General features: G+C 34.9%; 1 protein-coding gene across 1 annotated transcript in view; it reads right to left on the bottom strand.

Moving 5' to 3' along the window:
• The window catches only part of LOC105254391 (zinc finger protein rotund), a 207768-nt gene extending 196887 nt beyond the window's left edge, over positions 1 to 10881 (bottom strand). The window contains exon 1 of the mRNA XM_025412504.1: positions 9519 to 10881. Within this exon, the coding sequence (XP_025268289.1) occupies positions 9519 to 9695 (177 nt within the window). The 5' untranslated portion in view covers positions 9696 to 10881. The remainder of the gene's footprint in view (positions 1 to 9518) is intronic.
• Between the last annotated feature and the right edge of the window lie 11627 nt (positions 10882 to 22508).

Raw genomic sequence — 22508 nt, 5'->3', positions numbered from 1 at the left:
TTATCAGATGAATCTGATTAATTTCTTCCTGTTAAATTTACCAAATTTTCTGGTTAATAATGCTAAACTCACCAGGACCAAGTCGTCTAAAATTTTTTCCATCTAATCTCAAAAGTCTGTTTAATATTCTGAATTCCAACACGATTATTGCATAAATTCAATCCAGATTATTGAATAAATTATTTTAAGTTCAGTTTGTTAGAAATTAAACTGATAAACAGTGCACTGAGAAAAAAGAATGGTTGCATTAATTAGAATTCTGGTAGATTCAATCAGTATGTTTGTTAAAAAATGGACGAACCAGGAATTACCAGATGAATCTGATTAATTTCTTCCTGTTAAATTTACCAAATTTTCTGATTAATAATGCTAAACTCACCAGCACCAAATCGTCTAAAATTTTTTCCATCTAATCTCAAAAGTCTGTTTAATATTCTGAATTCCAACACGATTATTGCATAAATTCAATCCAGATTATTGAATAAATTATTTTAAGTTCAGTTTGTTAGAAATTAAACTGATAAACAGTGATGCAAGAAGAGGATGCAGCTCAAACACACACAATCAGAGAGCTAGCGTCCTCTTTCTGGCACTACTGCTCGTAAGAGAAAAAAAATACTTTGGATTTAACGTTAATACTAGTTCTTTATATACATTTTATGGCAAATATTGAATACGAATTAAATTAAGAGAGTAAGCAAAGAAATTAATGTAACAAGAAATTTTGGAGATCCAACTAGAAAATAATAACCAAATCCTTACAGTAAAATCTATAAATGTTCTAGTTATAAAAAATCGAGTCTTATCATGATAACTAGAAATTCTTGTTTAATTTAACCAAAATACCTTCAATCATATATGTCTTGTTGATACAAACGAACGATGAATCAAATGATTTTTCTCAGTGTATAATATACTAATATTATATCGCATGCATATATCGACTCACATCTGGATTGCAAGTGTCAGTTGCCTTGAACTTAGATGAGATTGTGGTGTGCGATACAAGTACCAGTCATGCATCGCCCGAGCCATTTTTGCAATCAAGAATCGCGCAAAAGAGTCCTTGGGCCCCCCAAGTTTGGAAAGCCGCCCGGATCCAGAAGCGACCATTTACGGACACCTGACGGCCAATGGCTGTCTTTAACTTGAAAATCTTGCGCGAGCGACTCGACATTTGTCAGGTCGTAAACCCGCAAGTTCAAACACTGACATTTCAAAATTATCAATCGACACTTGAGCTAATTTTATTATTATAGTACAGAATGTATCAAAAAAGAAGACAAAAATATATCCGATAAAAGTTTCTCAGAGCTAAAGTTTTATCCAACAGATGTATCGCCAACAATAAAGATAAATTTAAAATATAGCACCTATAAAAGAAACAATATTCGCATAATTTTCGAAAGTATCGTATAAAATTAATGAGAATTTTCCAACAATATTTGAATAAGTGCATCTTTCGCAACATTTTTTCTTGTGATAAAATTAATGATCATAAAATCGTTAAATAATGACTACATAATTCATTAAAATAACGACTACGTAAATACTACATAATCGTTAAATAACGACTACGTAATTCTTATTAAAATAAGAGACCCATATTTAGTATAAAATAAATATCATTATCTCACGATATATCACAACGATGTCAGAATGGCCTACGGAACATATCATTTCCGTTTGTCCTTAAATTCGCGTAAAACAAATTTTTACAATTCATTCGCGCAAGAGAGCGCCTTCCATGCATTTTCGACTCGTCATTAACACAATGTTTTTCTTACTTGAACGAGCCGCCCTCTCGTAACGGTCGGTGGGTTCCCCAAGCGGAAAAATCAACACGGCCAGTTAATTTCATTCCGAATTATGAGAATCGAGCCAACGATCCTGATTATTTCCTTTCGTAGCACGCATCGCCGTATGAGTCTCGCGATCTTTTTGAGAAAAAAAAAGATTTCTTAAAGCGCAATAGGAAAAGTTTGTAATTAAAGATAATAATATTATAATTTTTCAAGTAGTTTAATTTCTCGAAAACTTGGAAACAGAAAAAAACGCGTGACAACTTCTTACATTTCGATTATATTTTGTGACATCGAAATATTATTATTGCAAAAATATCAACTAATCACTTGAATAATTATCTGATTAAATAATTATAAATTAGCGAAATTAAAATAGTTATATTACATAACAAAATTGACACACATGTGAATAATTTACGATATTTTACAATCTAGTTTGATAGTTATTTTATTCTATAACAAATGTTTCGTTTTACAAAAACATTTAGAAGTGGAGGAATCAAGCAACTAAAATAATAAACCTTTCTTCTCTTATTTTTTTCAGTCAAAATAACAGTGATTTGCCATATTTAAGGATGTACGATCATTCGCGATAATGTGACTGTTCCGCTCGATCTACAAAGAACGAACCGCGGTACTTATGGTCGCTATGTGGAAAAGTGGTGAGGCAGGACGAAGGGGAAATCGGTTGCACGTTACACTTTCAGCGCGTTTTTACCAGGATAAGAAGAGCCAATGAAGTTCTCTTTCGTTCGGTCTTTATGGAACCATCTCCGTTTTCACGTTCGAGCCGACAAGAAGCATAAACCGCCGTCGCGCTGCCACTAGCGCCGAACACACCATCGATACTTTTTTTCGCATCCTACTCGCGTTTATTCGCATTTATTCTCGGCAAATTCATTCGACAGATAATTCCATTGTGAATGACCCATCCAAGCACGTAAAATACAACACAAAGCTTCAAGCAAAATCCATATTTAAAAAAATACATTTAAAAAAACACCGTAAAAATTTGAAAATAATAAATTATAATTTAATAATTTGGAATAAATTGTAAGAAAATTATTTTTTAATTTAAAATTGTAGAAATAATTTTCTATATATAAACAGAAGAATCAAACATGTACACAATGTCATCAATGTAATTATTAATAAACATTATTTTTATATCATACAATATTTTGTAATAATTTTATGGATGTAATTTTCGTTTAAAAAAACTTTCACGTACAGGTAGCATATATTATATTAAAAACATTATAATACATAATATGTTCTAATTCAAGTATATTATATTACTAATAATTAAATAAGATTTATAAATTATAATATTTTATAATTTAAAATTGTAGAAATAATTTCTATATATAAATAGAATTAAACATGTACATAAAAAAACTCAAGGTAATTATTAATAAACATTATTTTTATATTATACAATATTTCCTAACAATTTTATGTATGTAATTTTCATTTAAAGAATCTTTCACGTGCAGATAACATTTATTATATTGAAAATATAAAAATATAATACATATATAAGATATTGAGCGACATGCTCGCGCTAGCTAGAGATGATTAACGTCGTTTAGACCTGCCGAGGGCATAGGATACGTAAATCTACGTCACCGGCATGCAAACTTTAAGAATTGCCGGTTTTTCTTGCGTCGTATTTCCCAACGGAGAAAAAAGAGCGGTGCTTGGATCAAAGTGAAAGGATTCAGTCAAACTATACAGTGTTTTCAGGGAGGTAATAAATGTATGCATCGATGCATTCCCAAGAGAGGGATGCTTAGATATCGATGGGAGGTATTATCATAAACACGTGAGAAACCCGAATTGACTTCCAGATCGCGGCGGTGATTTCCCCCGAGGGAGAGATAATTAGTCACGGCCCCATGGCTCCTCTCCCATACGCCGTAATTATTTTTATAATCAGCTGTCGTCGCGCTTTCCCGGCAATCTATTCGAATCGAATGCGTATTATCGCGAGCTCGCGATAATTATTGCGGGAAAATGTAAAGGGACGCGGGGCCAACAAAGAGAGCCTCGTGTCGGGACATATAATATACATAATTAAAAGAGGATCTGATAATTGCCGGGGCAATTACATGTTGTGCGTGCGATATTAATTTGCGCGGCTATTCATTTAGTGGCCGGCACCGCAGGAAAATCTATTCCGTGCACGTCGAACGCGAAAGTCGTCAGATTAGTGACAAAAAATCACTCGATGGCTCGATAATTATTGATAAAAACATAGTATTATATATAGGTTCGTTAAATTGAGAAATAAAATCTCTTTCGAAAATTTCTGTTTGATTATAGCGTATCGTGTATTACTTATACTATCTATCCACAGATTTAGCCACACATCAGAATATTAAAATTCAACTTATATTCATTATGCTGGACTTTTACATAACATATGATTAAATAATTTAATCTAGATTAGTGTAGGATAAGAAATAAGCATGTAATAATTTCTAATCTGTTCTGATTTGCGAAATGTGTGTAAGCAGATTAAATAAAATATTCAACTAGTGTCTGTTGTAAAATTTCTGCGAAAAAGATACAAGCGATTTAATAAATTATATATCTGTGTGTGCATACATTTTATATTTATTAATATTTATTAATATTTATTAATATTTAATATTTTTATTTATTTGTATTTTTTAATATTTTATTTATTGTATATTTTCTATATATGTATTACATACATATATCGATATTTATTATACAGTATATGATTCTTCCAGTAGTATTATCCAATTTTATCTGTGTTTGAATAAAATTTAAAAAGACTTTATTTTAAGAATAAAATTTAATAAGATTTTACGTGCATAAAAATCAAACTATTTCCATCACACACATCGCTTGCGAGATTTTTAACTTTACTATTTCCTATCATTTGATAACATCGATCATTTACGATGTAACAGAGATGCAATAAAATATATATTAATTAAAAAGAGAATAATGAACTCTAGTATAAATAATATGTGCAATAGAAATATATTAATAAAGCAAAGGTAGTGATACACACTTTTACAAGAAATAATATAAATAAGTTATAATTACACGAGGAAATAGCGTTCTATGTACACTGTGTGACTAATTGCTAGAAATTATGATCGAACTTAGATCTTAATCACTCGTTAACGAATACCGAGTCGTCAACACTCGGTCTAATTGCTATCATTAATTATTATACGGCCCTGTTAAGTAGCTATTAAACGATTATACATGATAAAAAAGAAGCTTAGCATTTTATTGCACAGAATTTTGTAATGATATCAGATCAAATTAACACATCGCGTTTTCGCGAAATTTAAGAAAACTCAATTGTTTGTATAAAATCATATATATTATAGGAATTTTATCCGAGAGCGACAATTTTGAATTTGATTCGTAAATACTTTATTCTATGATTTCACGGTTTACAAATGGTGCAATTGAGAAGAGCGATAAAATCATATAAAGCACACGCATAATGACGTCGCTCGGGGCGCCGAAAGTAATTGACTATCATCTGCGAAAAACCAGTCAAGTCATACGTTGTCAAAATCGAATTACATTCACGCGTGATTGCGTATTACGTCCATTAACATTATTATACCCGTTCATAACCGAGAAAAATATCATCGCCATCAAAAAAAAAGAGGGAAGACAGAGAAAAGAAAATAAAGAGAAAATGCGTTAGGTATCATAATCAATGCTCGAAATACAAATGAAACATATCGTGATGTTATTTTCAAAGCGGTGTTTTTTAAAAATTAAACCTTTCCTATGACTCGAGTTTGTCGGATAATAATCAATTATTATAATCAATTATTATCAATTATTATTTTTACGCAAAGAAATCTTCGTACCAGCAAATTTGAGAATTTTCGTTGATATAAATGGCACTTTGTTAGAGTTCCTAAACCACTTGATAATACGTTTGACGTTTTTTATAAGCAAATCATTTTCACAGGTTGACACGTCAGATTACTTTCTTGTCGATTTAGTCGCGGCACGGGTTCGTCAGTTTTTCTTGCCCGCTATCTACGATGTTCATAAGAAAATGCACGAAGCAAATCGAAGGATTAACGCGATAATTCATTGCAACCGTAGATGGAAGCAACGCGGGGAAACGAGATGAATTATCGAATGAAAATTAATTGGGGGACCGATCAGAATAAATTAAAATTTATTTCGACCTAATCTTCGAAGATAATCATTTTTACAAAGTAATTTAATTCCATTCTGTATCATTATACGTTTTTGATACACGACTTTTGAAGTCGCGCCGTTCGCCGACGGTATACTGCAAAATTGCAGCTTCAAATTGTTGGAAATTTGCAAAGAAGAACATCTAAAATTCACAAAATTCTCGCACTTGTACTCATTGTAAAATAATACGACACGTGCCTCTCAATTAATTAAAACATTTTAAATTTATCATAATTAAAAATTTATTGCAATTAAAAAAAATATTAATTCTAAGAATTAAAAATTATTCAGCAGATTATATGATTCAAAGCTTAATCAAAATAAATTTTATAACAAAAATAAATTCCACGAATTATAGTTTTAATATATTAGACACGCACGTGATTATATTGCTTATTTGTACGTTCAAAGTAAACGATATACGTGGAAATGTAACATGTGACGCGAATACGATAATTTTCCTTTGAAAAATCAAGTTCATTGCCACCGTGCGATTATCCAGGTATTAATCTTCATCTGCGGGCACTTACGACGTTATTATTGTACCGGGTATGAGTATAATCAACATCGCAAAAAAAGAAAGAAGTTATTCCAGGTTTTTGTACTCTACAACAACAGTATTAAAGACGGAATTTACCATATCGAATAATTGATCATTGAGATAATATATTTGTTTCCTTCTCAAATGAGAATGCAAAAATAAAACGCAAAAAACGAGAATGCAAAAAAAAACGATATTAGATCGTTAAATGATAAATTATTTCTTCGTAACGCATCAAATTATATCGCAAAATCGCCAAGCTAATTTGTCACGTATTGATCTTATAAATAATGTCATACAGCATACTAGGTAATATTTATTTCTTTCAACAATAATTTAATAATTTAAGATGCAATATCAGTACGCAAATCGCTATTTTGTCGCGAATATAATGAATGATGTGAATGAAATGTAAGATAAATAACAGCATAGTAGATAATATGCAATTTTTTTACGCAAGACATGATCCTTTTATCGCAAAAACCTCATTTTCTTAAGAGCGAATATTTTAAAAACTATTATTTTTAAATATATCATTGCTAAATGTTTTAGAACTTGTATGGAATGTAAATTTCAATAAATTTGTGCATAATTTATCTAAAGATAACTCAAGATTTCCTAGTGATAACTGTGTTCAAAATCAAAACAATTTTTCTTGGAATAACTTTCACTGCGGAAAATACGATAAATCATTTACCATTTACATTGTACATTTGTTCTGATACGAGTTTACATTACAAGCCACTGTATTCTATACAACACGAGCAAATTTTTGTAGAATGAAATTTTTGTACAACTATAATCGCAAAAAAATCTATAACGCGAATTACCGCGAAAGCTAATATAAAACCAGTTTATGTGTACATTCTCCAATAAGATCGAAATAATTTTTGTTTACATTCCTAAGGTTCTCGGCGAGGGGCGGTAATATTTTGCCTCGTTTACCCGTCGTCGTATAAATGTCAGGAAGGAGAAATACCGCACCGCTCGCAAACGTGCGATCAGCAACAATTCGGCCGAAAAGTAAACGGGATCAAAAGCACCACAGCAACAATAGCAAAAATAAACTATTCTTTATCGTATGACAAAGCATTGTTTATCGTGTAATAAATATATGCTGAAAAGTGATGAAAGATTCATATTGATTAAAAAATATTTATGTAACGATTTTTCATTATGTGATGATCTTATAAGCAAATATTTGACAAAATATTTTCATTTATCGCAAAAATTTTGAAAACAATGATACACTATTGATTATATGAATCTTCTTTAAAAATCGCACCTAAAATTAATTTATACGTATTATTTGATATTAAATTTAGAAAAATATTTATTTTTATATTTTACGTACGTCATTTTTATCCGTTCAATTTGCAAAAGTATTTATCATTGTAATTAAATATATTAATTATTAATTGTCTCTAAATTTTCGTTATAAGAAAATTGGTATTGAAAATAGAAATATTATGAAAATTTAAAATACAATAAAAACGAAGTAGGTCTCTTGCTTAATTTTTATATAATTTACTTGGTAATTCAATTCTTTCCTAATTCATCCACAACGATTTCAATTTTCAAAATCGCGATTTATCCAATGTTTAATTTTACTTTATCTATATATATTCGGACATGTATCTGATTTCAAGATTCGGCACGCAAATTAAATATTAACATTAAACTTTATTAATTGTCTCTAAATTTTCGTTATAAGAAAATTGGTATTGAAAATAGAAATATTATGAAAATTTGAAATACAATAAAAACGAAGTAGGTCTCTTGCTTAATTTTTATATAATTTACTTAGTAATTCAATTCTTTCCTAATTCATCTGCAACGATTTCAATTTTCAAAATCGCGATTTGTCCAATTTTTAATTCTACTTATCTATATATTCGGACATGTATCTGATTTCTAGATTCCGCACGCGAATTAAATATTAACATTAAACTTTATTAATTGTCTCTAAATTTTCGTTATAAGAAAATTGATATTGAAAATAGAAATATTATGAAAATTTGAAATACAATAAAAAACGAAGCAGTTCTCTTGCTTAATTTTTGCATAATTTACTTGGCAATTCAATTCTTTTCTAATTCATCTGCAACGATTTCAATTTTCAAAATCGCGATTTGTCCAATTTTTAATTCTACTTTATCTATATATTCGGACATGTATCTGATTTCAAGATTCCGCACGCGAATTAAATATTAACATTAAACTTTATTGTCTCTAAATTTTCGTTATAAGAAAATTGGTATTGAAAATAGAAATATTATGAAAATTTGAAATACAATAAAAACGAAGTAGGTCTCTTGCTTAATTTTTGCATAATTTACTTGGTAATTCAATTCTTTCCTAATTCATCTGCAACGATTTCAATTTTCAAAATCGCGTTTTGTCCAATTTTTAATTCCACTTATCTACATATTCGGACATGTATCTGATTTCAAGATTCCGCACGCGAATTAAATATTAACGTTAAACTTTATTAATTGTCTCTAAATTTTCGGTATAAGAAAATTGGTATTGAAAATAAAAGCATTATGAAAATTTGAAATACAATAAAAACGAAGTAGGTCTCTTGCTTAATTTTTGCATAATTTACTTGGTAATTCAATTCTTTCCTAATTCATGTACAACGATTTCAATTTTCAAAATCGCGATTTGTCCAATTTTTAATTCTACTTTATCTATATATTCGGACATGTATCTGATTTCAAGATTCCGCACGCGAATGAAATATTAACTTTAAACTTTAAAGACCCGAGACTACGCGAAATCAAGTTTCGCGTTTTCAACATATATTTATCATCAAGCTGGTAGTAAGATCTTCATCTCGCGTTGACGTTGCACGCGATCTTTATATTCGACGAACGAAGAGGGTAGCCAAAAATGACTGCACTTATCGTATATAAACCCGCAAAAACAATAAAAAGGTACATAAAATCGCTTACCTTGCTCTGGACGTAGTCGAGGGCGAGCATGCAGTCCGAGTATCCGCTCTCAGTCTTGATCGTGGTCGCACCCTGGCCCGGCCCGGTCGAGCAGAACCCGGAACCAACCACGCCGACAGGCCCGCCGAGGCCAGCCGCGGCAGCGGCCGCGACGCTGTCCCGGTACCAGGGATACATGAGTTAATCTCGACGAGCACTACTTACGCAAACTTTGTTCGTCCCGCCTTCTCGACAGATTCGACACTTTCCGACACGTCACGTTTCCTGTGTACGCCTTTACGCGTGTATGCGATATATATGTATACGTTATATCCTCCTCTCTCAACTTTCTCCAACTATGCAGCGCGCATACGATGCACCTCGCCGGCGATGATATCACTGCACCGCGAACGTCGCGATATATCGCGCGCGGCCACCGCGCTCGCGCACTAACCGTTCGACTCGCGAGAGCTTTCGAGAGAATCGAGAGGATCAGCGGCATTCGAGTAACCGCGACGCGAACTCCCCGGCCCGGTCGCCCCAACGCCAACGGAAGTCGCGTGCCGCGCGTTCCTTCGTCCGACCCGTCCTCGTCGCCCGGTCATCGACGTCGCCGCTCGTGCTGCTCGTCCGAGCGTGAACACGTCCGATACCGCACTGCGTATCGTCGTCGTCGAACACGCAGCGTCCCTCGATATTCGACGTAAACACGGCTCGACCTTGCGTCAAGACTGTTTCTGTGTGTGATTGTTTCGCTGTTTCTCTCTGTCTCTCTCTCTCGCTCGCCGACTGTTTACCTTTTTTTCGACACTTTCGTAGAGCGCGTTCCTCTCGGAGGTCGCGAGGGAAGAAGAAAGATGTAAATTCCCCCGGCGAAACTCGGCTGACTAGATTGAATCTCGCGCGCCGAAGCGCGGCCAACTTCACGAGACACGGTCGGCGCGAGCCCGCGCGCGCGCGCGGGCGCGTGTCGCGCGTCCGCTCGCACTCTCGTCCCCGGTGACGTTGGAGCGACGCGCGAATATCCTCTCGCGGGCCTCTCCTCCCTCCTCCAGGCGCGGGGTCGGTCCGTTTGTCCTTCCTTCGATGATGGGAATTTTCCTCGCGGGATCACGCGTCGATCGACGACGCGGTCATTCTCCGATCTCCTCCTTCCGGCGTTCGATCAATCGATCGTCGCACAGTTCATGATACTCACTCGCGGGAAACATCGCCCGTAATCCTTACTGCCGACGAGCTCGCCCGCGCCTCGAAATCCGCAGCGCGACACGAGCCATAATCTCGAGGGCGACGAGGGAAGCTCGAAAATGATTTCTCGTATCTCGCTCTATTTTCCTTCCCCCTCTCGCGCACCGTCTTTCTATCTGTCTCTCTCTCTCTCTCTCTCTCTCTCTCTCTCTCTCTCTCTCTCTCTCTCTGTCTCTCTCGCTAGGATCGTCGCGATCGTCGCGAGCGAGAAATCACGGTGATCGCAGGCGATCACCGTGATTGTTCCTCGGGTATCTCGTAGGGAAGAGCGCCGCGCCCCAACCCCCCCTGTTTTTTATCCGTACGCGCGGCCCGGGACGCGTATGAAAAAAAAAAACGCAATCGCGGCAAAGCCCGGATATATCGTGAACCGTGAACCGCGGACGCGGTTTCAGCACTGACGCGGGAGCCGCGATTCGAACGACCGTTCGGCCGTGCTCGGCCGTCTCCGGCGATCCTCGGGTCTGCCCCTCACTGTCCGCCGTCACTTGCTCGTGCCGCGCGCCGATCCAGCAGCGGGGGAGAGCCGCGGAAGGGTCGAAAGAGTGGGAAGTGGGGTATACGGAAAGCGTAAACTTTTTCCCTCTCTCTTTCTCTCTGTCTTTCTTTCTTTCCCTTTTGATGTAATCGGATTCTCTCTCCCTCTCTTTCTCTCTCTCTCTCTCTCTTTCTCTTCTTTTTCTTTCTCTCTTTCCCCCTTTCTCCCTCACTTGCCGGACACCGCCAAAGTGGGAGCAACAGCTTCTCTCGAACGCGCCGCTCTAACGATACCAGTGGTTCGGATAGAAATTCCTTCCTATTTTGTAATTTTTCAACGAAAGACTATGGATTAATCAAATTTAATGAAAATAAATAATTTAACGCAAAGAGACGACTATCTTTTACTCAACATGTGTGGACATTTAAACACATTTGTTTCTTTCAGGAGTGAATGATTAAGGATGTTTTGTAGCTATTTGAAAAATATTGAGAATTTCATGAAAATTTTACAGAATGTCCTTACATATGTTTAGAATCTTCGGTACAATTTTTAAATCGATTCATTAAAGCGTTTACAAGTTATAAGGATTTTAATTTGCAACGAATTAACATGTGTTCTTATGGGAAACGTATAACCACGTCGCTTCAAATGACAAAAACACATGGAAATAATATTCAGAATTTGTTTAAAATTTGCAAAAGTTTAGATACAGAGGAAATATTTAGTCAAATAATATTATACAAATACTAACTGGTTAAAAAGATATTAAATATCATTCAATAAAGTTAGCCGTGTATCTGTCACAAGACAAAATTCTCTGCTAAAAGTTAATCATTTCGATTAACAAAATTCGGAATATTTCAATAAAAACGCAATAAATATTAAAAAATACATCTCTGCGTTGTAGTTAAGATCAAATTGTATATTCCATACAATTTCTCATATTCAAAATACACCAAAAGTGGATATTCGTCAATACTGATTTTCAGCTACTTTTTGCTGGGATTGTGCATACAAAACATCCTTAAAAAACGAAATGCAATTTTTGCGATTTTTTAGATACATACATGTATCGTTTAAAATTGCACGAATTAAGAGATATTGACTGCGAGAAACTAAAAATGACGTTTTTAATTAATGTCCAAATTTATTTATGCTTGTGTTTCATACGCATATTTTTTTAATTTTAACTAAATCGTTAATGCACAAACAGAAGACTCTTAATTAGTTGTTGTACTAGTTTCAATGTGATAAACAAAACTTAGCATTTTGTTCAAAAGTAGTAAATTAAAGATACTTTATACTTATTTTCAAAATATTGAAAATTTAATGAAAATTGTACAGAATGTCCTTACATATGTTTAGAATCTTCGGTACAATTTTTAAATTGCATCACTAAAGCGTTCACAAGTTATAAGGATTTTAATTTGCACCGAATTAACATGTGTTCTTATGGGAAACGTATAACCGTCGATTCAAATGACAAAAACACATAGAAATAATATTCAGAATTTGTTTAAAATTTGCGAAAGTTTAGATACAGACAAAATATTTGGTCAAATAATATTATACAAGTACTAACTGGTTAAAAAGATATTAAATATAATTCAATAAAGTTAGCCATGTATCTGTCACAAGGCAAAATTCTCTGCCAAAAATTAATCATTTCGATTAACAAAATTCGGAATATTTCAGTAAAGACGCAATAAATATTAAAAAATACGTCTCTGCGCTGTAGCTAAAATCAAATTGTAATATTCCACACAATTTCTCATATTCAAAATACATCAAAAGAGGATATATTCGTCAATATTGATTTTCAGCTACTTTTTGCTGGGATTGTACATACAAAACATCCTTAATTCTGCAAGATATAAAAATGTGAATACAATTTTTTTGTGATATTCTCTAAATAAATAAATCTCTCGTATTATGAAATCGTTTAAATCCATAATTAATGAACACATAATTATCAACATACTTTAATCGTGTAAAAATTATGATATAAATGATGTGTGCATTGAATAATCTTGCAGACTGCATCGCGCATCAAGATGTTGTAACATAATTCATAGGTCGCGGTGTCGATAATTATACGGATGATTCTTTCTCGCGTATATACGGTGTAACCGCTAATTTTCGCGAGAGGAGAAAACGACGACGCGTCGAAACGACCATTCCCGTATCAACGAACCCTCGAATTCGCAAGTACGCAAAAACCTAGCTGAATCACCGCGCGTCGACCTTGACGAGAGTAAAAATCTCGGATCGTGAACACGGAAGGACGAGATTCTGACCTCTCGCGACCTAATTCCACGGCATCGTCCTCGACGTGGAGAAGCTTGGGAAAGGTCGCGAACGCTGTGAAACATCATGCAAAAACCCGCCCCTGAAATGGTTCACGAATTCCGGGGGAATTTCTTCGGACAGACACGGAAGGGGGAAAAAACGGCTCTAGGATAAAAAGTCATCCATCGCGGAGGGGTCGGTGAACCCACGCGGATACATTTTAGCGAGATGAGTCCTTTACTCGTCTGCGTCTGCAACGGGGTCAATTTAAGTGTTTTACATTGCAAATTGCTACTTATTTGGAATTAACATGAGAAGAAGAAGAAGAAGTCAATTTATAACATTTTATTTCAAAGTCCACTTTTATCATTTCGTTATATTTGATGTATTATATATATATAAAACTATGAATAGCGAGTCATATTAATTGATGTTAACGAAAGAATGTAATATTCCGTGGATTTAATGGGTTATAATAAAATATTAAAAAATGTACAATTAAAAAGTACTTAAAAATTAACAATTAAACAATTAATGAAACTAGGCTGTGCTCCTTCTGAGCCTTCTTAGCCTTATACTTTTATTATTACGTTTTACCATTGACCTTGAATCGTATGTCCACTCCGCCAAGTTTGGATAAAAAGAGAAAGAGAGAATATATGAGAGGTGATGTCGCCAACCCCCGTGGTGTGGACCAATAAAAGGAGCTATAACCACAAATCTTATCGTCGGAGACGAAGAAAGACTAAAATGGGGTTGATGGTCATGGTTAGAGAGGGTCATGGAACTTCCGAACTGCTCCACTTTCTTAAATATATTACCGATAATGTTATATATATTTTCATAGGTCAGTGAAATATGAAACGAATGATGATCCGCGATGATGTCCGCAAATGTCGGTCCTGAAAAATAAATTGATATATATATATAATTTTCTATTTTTATCGCAAAATACGTAGGACATCATAACATATATATAACCTGTATAGTTGGCTAAAAAAAGACAGACATTTGCAAAATTAAAAAATATTAATATTTTTCTCTCACTTGCTAATTATATATCATAATAATTATATATCATTATTATAAGATTGCTGCAATTTTATCTAAAATTGTAAGAAAAATGATCGATTTCAAATAAATATACATATTATTAATCACGCATTCTATCTTGCATGTAGAAATTAAATATATAAATTTGACGAAGTCTTTTTTTAAAGAATCTTACAGATTTAAAGTGAAGGAGAAAGACGCTATCATACATCTCAATCTCGTTAACGAGCAATACTTAATCTCACAATCGGTGAAAAATCCAGCCGTGTTGTGCGTTCATTCACTGGCCATTAATAGGTACTCTATCCTTGCTCCTCCTCGAAGAAAAGAGCTACGAAAACGCGAACGACGTTGTCGACCCCCGCGGAGAGTGCCCCAAAAACAAGCTATAACCACAAATCTTATTGCCGAAGGGTAGGGCAGAGAAGAAGAAGACCTCAAGGGGGGTTGCTGGTTAGGTTAAAGGGGGAGTTCGTTCCACCTTCCGAGCTACCTAACAAGTAGCTTGTAAGAAGAGCCGTTTCGCCCGGTGATTCGTGCTCGTAGAGCTGCTGCCGCTGCCCCGGGGAAAAACTGCGACACGGTTTTTCGGCCAATGGGGTTCTTCCTCGAAGTTCAAGGCCATTCTCAAAGATAGCTATGGTATAGAGGAGAGGAGAGAGGGGGATAGGAGGGGGGAAGCTTTTTTGTTTTCCATGCTCTGGCACAGCTATGAGGGCGACCGACAGACCGACAGACCGACCCCGCTACTGCCCGGCTCTACGTTTCGCTCTTCACTGGCGCCAGACCGTTTTTTGACAATTGCCCGTTCTCTGCAATGACAGATCAACGAATTTTAATGTATACACATTTTTTGAAAGATTAGAACCACAAGTTTAGAAGAATTTTGTACCTGCCGAATCGTAGATCGCTTAAATGATTCATGAATGGTGTATTCGACTAAGTCGGAGACACGCACAGTTTGCAGGAAGATAAAGAAAATTACTATAGCTGATGAATATTAATGTAAAGGATTAAAATTGTAATTGAAATAACGTTATAATTAAATACAAAATTGTTATTAATATGTTGTATATGGATTAGTTCATACAAATTTTTGAGCTATTAACACACAGTGAAACATACATCAATCATGTTTTTAATTTCTTTTCCACCTATAATTTTTATAACAAATTAACTTTTGATAGAACTTAATTATATTTTACAAATTTAAAATTATATATATATATCTTATATTATTATATTATCATGGGAAATAAATCTTCTTAGTTCAATTGAATGGAAACTTTTCTTTGTGAGTCTTATTTCTCAAATGTCATAATTCAGTTAAGTTTTATGTTAATTAATTTTCATAATCTTTCATCTTTCTCTCAACGCACACACTTTTTGTAAGTAAAAAATATAGGATATTATATATTATTTTATTTGTATGTGTATTTTCCACGAAAATAAATAAACGAAATAATTAAAATTTTTCGATAATCAAGATATTCGATAAAAGAATGATTTCATTGTCAGTGAGTAGAATTTTTGATATCCACTCATAAAGATGAAAGAAAAAGTAAATCGTCAAATGTCTTTAAAAATCCTTCAACGACTTGTTCAATGGCGCCCGGTCGATCGGCCATGTTGTCTTAAATGAGCAAGGCGAAAAGGGACATGGAGGACGGTCCGGAGCAATGTAGCAAGAAATCATGAAACGGAGTAAAAGGATGGAGACAGAGATTAATGAGAAATGAATCTAGCAGAGAAAAGGACGATGGAAGAAGCTCAACTTAAGTCGAAGACCATGACAGCGTATATAAACGGTCTTTTAGTAGAGATGTGTAACATTGAGCAGAATATAAGTTATTACAAAATATCTGGAATATTTTCAGTCAGAATTAAACTTTTAAAAATCACTGACAACCAACAATTTCAATAATTTACTGTAAAACCACTTTGAGAGATATCCTTACTATTTTTGTGTTTAGAAATGAAAATATCTATGAAAGCTACATATGTATAAAGAGTTAAAATATTTACTGGTACAATATTATTCATTAAATAAATTTGCTTCCGGAAACATTGCTAAATATTTGGAACTTGATGAGACAATTATGACAGTTAATTTTGTTTGGAGTTTTTACGTCTCTAAACTCCCGATTTTTATATAAATCGTTGAAATACGGTACCCCGATAAAAAGAAACGATGACATGAACCGCTACCAATCGTAAGCAGACGCAATTCGACCATTTTCGTAGGGGTTAACGATAACGCTGACCCGTGTTTCGGTTGCAACGGACCTCATGCATAATTAATTAAATGGATATGCGCTTTCGATTGCAGTCGAGCTGGCACGAGCGTACACGAAACGGCCAAGCCTTCCACTCCTCCCAGGGGGTTGGCTCGCTTCATTTAGAAAATGAAATTGCGCGGGGGCGTGCTCCCTCCTCGAGAGCGAACATGCGCACCTCGCTCACCTCATCCCTCACCTAGGTGAGCGGAGGACCAGGGCCTTCGATCCTCCACCGTCCGGAGGACTCCTCGTATCGTATATATAGCCTGCGAGTCCTCCCCATATATATTACAAGGAAAATGCTAGTGCTTTTTGCATCGTATCGCGACTCGTTGCCCTACGCTTTAAAGTGGACCTACTTTGTTTATTACTGTTTTAATCGCGCTCATATGATCGTTTTTAACGGGATTGCGACACGAAACGATAACCGCAGCATTAACATTTTTTTCTTGGAAATGCAATGACATTCTTCGTATCATGAGAGATGCCATTCACGAAATGATCGCGGAGATTTATGATTTAAAGGAAGATGTCGTACTTAGATATTCCTTCATTGTAACTCTACGAGAATTTTGAGTATAAGGATTTCATTTCAAAATATTCTAGCATTATTTCCGTATTGTTATCTTGCGAAATGAGATGAAACACGCAATAAACGCATTAGGAATCTTGAATTTATGTCAGAAATGCGCACGTACAATTCGATAATTCTCGTAAATAGCGCGACATATAATAGAAACAGATAAGTACAATTTGAATGTTGCACTTGGTCGTCTATTTGTGATAAGGGTAGCGAGATGGTTGCATTCTACAATTCCGAGAGAAGGGATAGATAACCTAGGAGGTGCAGAGAATAACGGAAAGCAGCCATGCGCGCCTGACTGCCATCACGGTATTCTACCCCTTCCTTACTTCTGTAATGTGGAAGATGGGTCAGAGGTCGATCTCGTGGAAGAAGGCACTGACCACACCTGTTCGGAGATAGCGCAAACCCGTAAATCAAAAGCTTTGTGTCCACGAGGAGAAAAGATGACGCGATTCAATTGCATTCTTCGAGACGTGCAATTATAGATTGAACTTGAAATACGTAAGTAAATCAATTGTAATCAGGAGGGCAAAAACATTCAACAAATTCATCGTTTCGAAATGGCATTTCAATTTCATATAAAGTCATAGACAGTGGAATATTCGGAAGAAACGATGATGCGAAATACAGAAACCGAACGTAAAACGAACGCTTTTCTCACGGAGGGACAAGGACACTAGCGCGGGAGCAACCCCAGCGGAGGGACCAAATACGTAGGTCGTTCGTGAGAAAGACGGCGGATGCATATGGAGGAGAAGAGCCAGACACGGATAGGGAATAAGGAGGAAAGATCGAAGTCTGAGCGAATGTAACAAGATGGAGAGTTAGAGAAAGGGTGACGGAGACTCGTCTGGAGAGCTCGGGAGAAATTAATGAAAAATATCAAGACACGATGGAGGAAGGAAGCGCGGGAGCTGAAACGTAGCCGGTGGTGGGAGGAGGACAACGAGTGGCTGAACGGAGAGGGAGAATGGCGAGGAAGAGGGAGCGATCAGAGAGGGATCGAAAGGGAGAGAGAGAGAGAGAGAGACAGCTCCGATGAGTAGTCGATGAGGAAGGTTGCCGCTGTCGGAGCACTCTGGCAGAGGCGTTACTGCGGCTGCGTTTCTCATTGGTCGGGCATAGACTGGTCTGGTTTCCACCCATCGCAGGCGCAACCAGAAAAAATGCGGTCTCCCCCAGAAGGAGAAAAGCGAGCGAGCGCAAGGAGCCAAGAGGTGGCCGATAAAGACGGGTTCGTAGATACAGAGCGAGAAAGAGAAAGGGAGAGAGAGAAAAGATGGTGGAGGTGGAGGAGGAGAAGGAGGAAGAGAAGAGAAGAGAACGAAGAAGCCGGACAGGAGCTGGTTCCGAGCATTACACAGGATGGCGAGTCCTGCATGCGTTTGGCAACCCCGCCCGAGGGTTGACTCCCGGGTACCACCGGCCCTTGGTGCCGCCATTACGGCATCCAAGAAACCCCCTTTTACCCTCCTCTCCCAGCTGTGACCTCCCGCTCCCCTGCTCTCGCAACCCTCCCTGAGAGGACTCGCGAGACGCGAGCGAGAAACCTGGATTCTATCCCTTAATATAGTACGGATTAGTTTTTCAAATACGTCCCTCGGGATGATATAAACGTTTTCGAAACATTTCATTTGATGCACGGATTCGCATCAAGCTTGATTGGCTTTGATTTTTTTTATCGCACGGTTACAGTAGTTAGCAAGTAGTTACGGATAGTCGAGCACAGACAGCGTATTTTCATTCATTCCTGTTGCTTTTCGAAACATTAAATATCAATACACTTTTTACTATGTTTAACAAACACCCATTTCTCTCCGATACACAGAAAAAAAGGACATTCTTATTTTGAAAATATATTTAGTTTTAACACTTTTGAAAATAGAAATCTTGAAATGAGATTATATCGCATTAATTAAAATAAAAAAAATATAATTGCTTGAATAATTGCTTACTTGAATGAAGCCATTTTATATAGTTCAATCGAGAAAAATATATTCTTGATTTGAGATTTAATTTTCTTGAATGGAAAAGAAACAATGTTGGATAGAAAATAATATTTTTAAATCAAAGATTATAATTTTCTTAAAGTAAAATCAAATAATTATATATTCTTGGGGTGACAATTACAATATTAAAATAAAACTATATTGTTGAAATTTAAAATTATTAAATTCTTCTAAGGAGATTAGAAATTGTTGCGTATATACGAAACAATGAACGCGTTAGTTTAAGTATATAAGTATATTTTGATTTGACACTTACTTTTTTTTCTATGTAATAGCGTAATGAAGTGACAAAATAAGAAGATAAAAATAATAATATTCAATTACGTATAAATAATAAGCATGATATTGTGCGCTATACTACTTTTATTTTACTGATTATCGAATTTTTTGGAATTTTTTTCAATTGAAATGACCAAGCTCTTTTAGTTGTTCATATTGCGATTTTGCTTAGCATGTATATGTAGTAAGATGTTCAGAATCTTAGTTGCAATTCCGCAGCATGAAAAAGAGCGCAGGAATGTGTTTACCAAAAGTCAGCATAAAAACGAACACAAGGAATGCCATGGAAAAGGTATTCGAAGTATATTTTTTGATGTTTTTTATGAACATGTATACATTCAAACGATCGTTGAGTATTGATTGCACATTAATTTTTGCTAAAAATTCCTTTTCAAGGCGAATAGAATTATCATTCATTGTTATGTATCTCTAAATATTGCAATAAATTACTATCAATTTGTCATCAATATACATATATAATGCAAATTATTATTTTTAAAATTAATCTTAAGATTGAAAGTAGAGAAAAATATGTTTCAATAAATATAATATACCAAATCACATTAAATATTATAATATTGCGACTATGATCTTACACAACAATAATATTAATTTGTCACATATTTAGATAGCAGAGAATAATTAATCATATATAACAAAATACATTTATAGCGAGATATATTTAATTCATATACGTAAAATATCGTACAAAATTTGTATAATTAACGACATAGTTCCTATAAAAAGCATAATATTATATAAATTTTTATTGCATTAAATCATTGTTTGCGTTGGTAACAATCAAATTAATACAAAATCCGTATAACTTATCTCCCACATACATGGTATCTGTTAATAATTACAACATTGCGATGCAATCTCACCTTTTCCTTAAAAGCGGACGTGGAATTTTCTCTAAAGTTGCAGTGTGGCTTCCTTCGTAATATAATACGGAAACGGCGTTGACAATGTCAATGATATCCAACCGGCAAGTGTAGAAAAAAGAATCACGTACAATCGCACAGCATCGTCAACGACAATAAATATTGCCCCGGATGAGTCGGAAACGAATCGAGAGGTCGCTTTTTATCTAAAATCCGTCAAGTTCGTTAAGATCCGTTGAGATTCGATCTGTTTACCGTAATAATCACGCTTTCTATCGATTATCAGCACGTGCCAATAGCTTCTAAACAACTATCCTTATCCGATAAGCGATTGCATTGATCACATCCGATTTTATGTATTTCAAAAACAAGTGAGATTTTAACAATGCAAATTAAAGCTTTTAAGTCTGATTGCTTTTTAAAATATTTAATAATATTTAGGCAGAAAAGAGAGAATTATTTAATCGCAAATAATATCAATCTCGATATTGACAGAATTGGCTCTAGATTAATCAGGTATTTGTTTTATAAGATTATATTGTAGAATTATATTTTATAATTACAAAATATTATCGAAATTATTATCATTTGCGGCAATAATTAAACAACACTAAATCTATGATAAATTACATTCATTACGTGCGATATCTCGAATAATATTTGTAACTTCTTCGAATAACAATCTCTCAAAATGCAACGCACGAGTCATAGATTTAAAGTTGGTCGCTAGTTTCTTGCCTCGTCGCCTTTCCAAAAAGAGATGTAAGATTTCCTTCTCTCCTCTCTAGGTATATTGCCCTTTTTTTATCAGCATTTTCAGAGTCCGTGACGAAAACCTAACCACTGATGTTACGAATCCAATTTTCACGCTGAAGTTATATAGTTTATCGTCAGCAATTCAATATCTAGGTAAACCATTTCAAGATCCGACTGATCGGATAAATTAACTGTCGCCCATCATGTTCGGATGAATCAAAATAAAATAAAAATAAAAAAATAAGCAACGAGAATGTAGAAAAAAAATATAATAAAAATATAATTAAAAAAAATAATATCAGAAAAAATTAATAAAAAAATAATATCAGAAAAATATAATAAAAATATAATAAAAAAAAAATAATATCGAAAAAAAAGTCTGCAAATGTAGAAGTTTTTATGTTAAATATTTTATCACTAAAAATGACCTTTGCTATTTGCGTATGAATTTCTTTTATAAAATGCAACACGTATAAATGATATGATCTCGAGTCGCTATCGATAATTAATAATCTTATAATTTTTCTTCTATTCCTGTAGACACGTAATTCAACAAGGAAACAATTCAAGCGAAACGCGGAGACGGGAAGCGCGGCCAGGGGGAGAATTAAGCATAGTCATATTTGCAATTAGAACGCGGTCTAAGTTCCCTCGTTTGCGGATTTTGCCGCGTAATCTCTTGCGCCCGTTTGTCCTTTCTCCCTCGTACGGGGAAAATCCCTTTTCCCCGTGACTCGGGATTTTTCTCATTCTCGAGATGATCGTTAAACGAGTGACCCGCCTTATCATACGTTGCGATGAAACCGCATAAATATTTTATCTTGTTAGCGAGACAAAGTGCGACCATTTTATCTCCGATGAAGATCTCTCTTAATTATTAAACGAATTTACTATTATTTTATTAGATATTCCACTTTGGATTTAATGTTTGATATATAATTTCTCTCGTACCTATATCAAATCGTAAACTGATGAAAATTATACTAGTAGATAGATCGCGTTTCAGAATATCATTATATTGCTCTTTGACTCGCAGAGCAATCAAGCGTTTCTTGAATAATATTAATGAAGGTCGTGGATTAATTTCCTTCTTGTTAGTGGATTATGCGAATCTTTTAAAAAGAGAATTGGGAATCAAGCGAGGAGA

The sequence above is a fragment of the Camponotus floridanus genome, unplaced genomic scaffold (genome assembly GCF_003227725.1).
Source record: "Camponotus floridanus strain SB8 unplaced genomic scaffold, Cflo_v7.5 scaffold51, whole genome shotgun sequence".
NCBI lineage: Eukaryota > Metazoa > Arthropoda > Insecta > Hymenoptera > Formicidae > Camponotus > Camponotus floridanus.
Note: the sequence above shows the minus strand (reverse complement) of the source record. Positions and strands in the feature narration are given on the sequence as shown.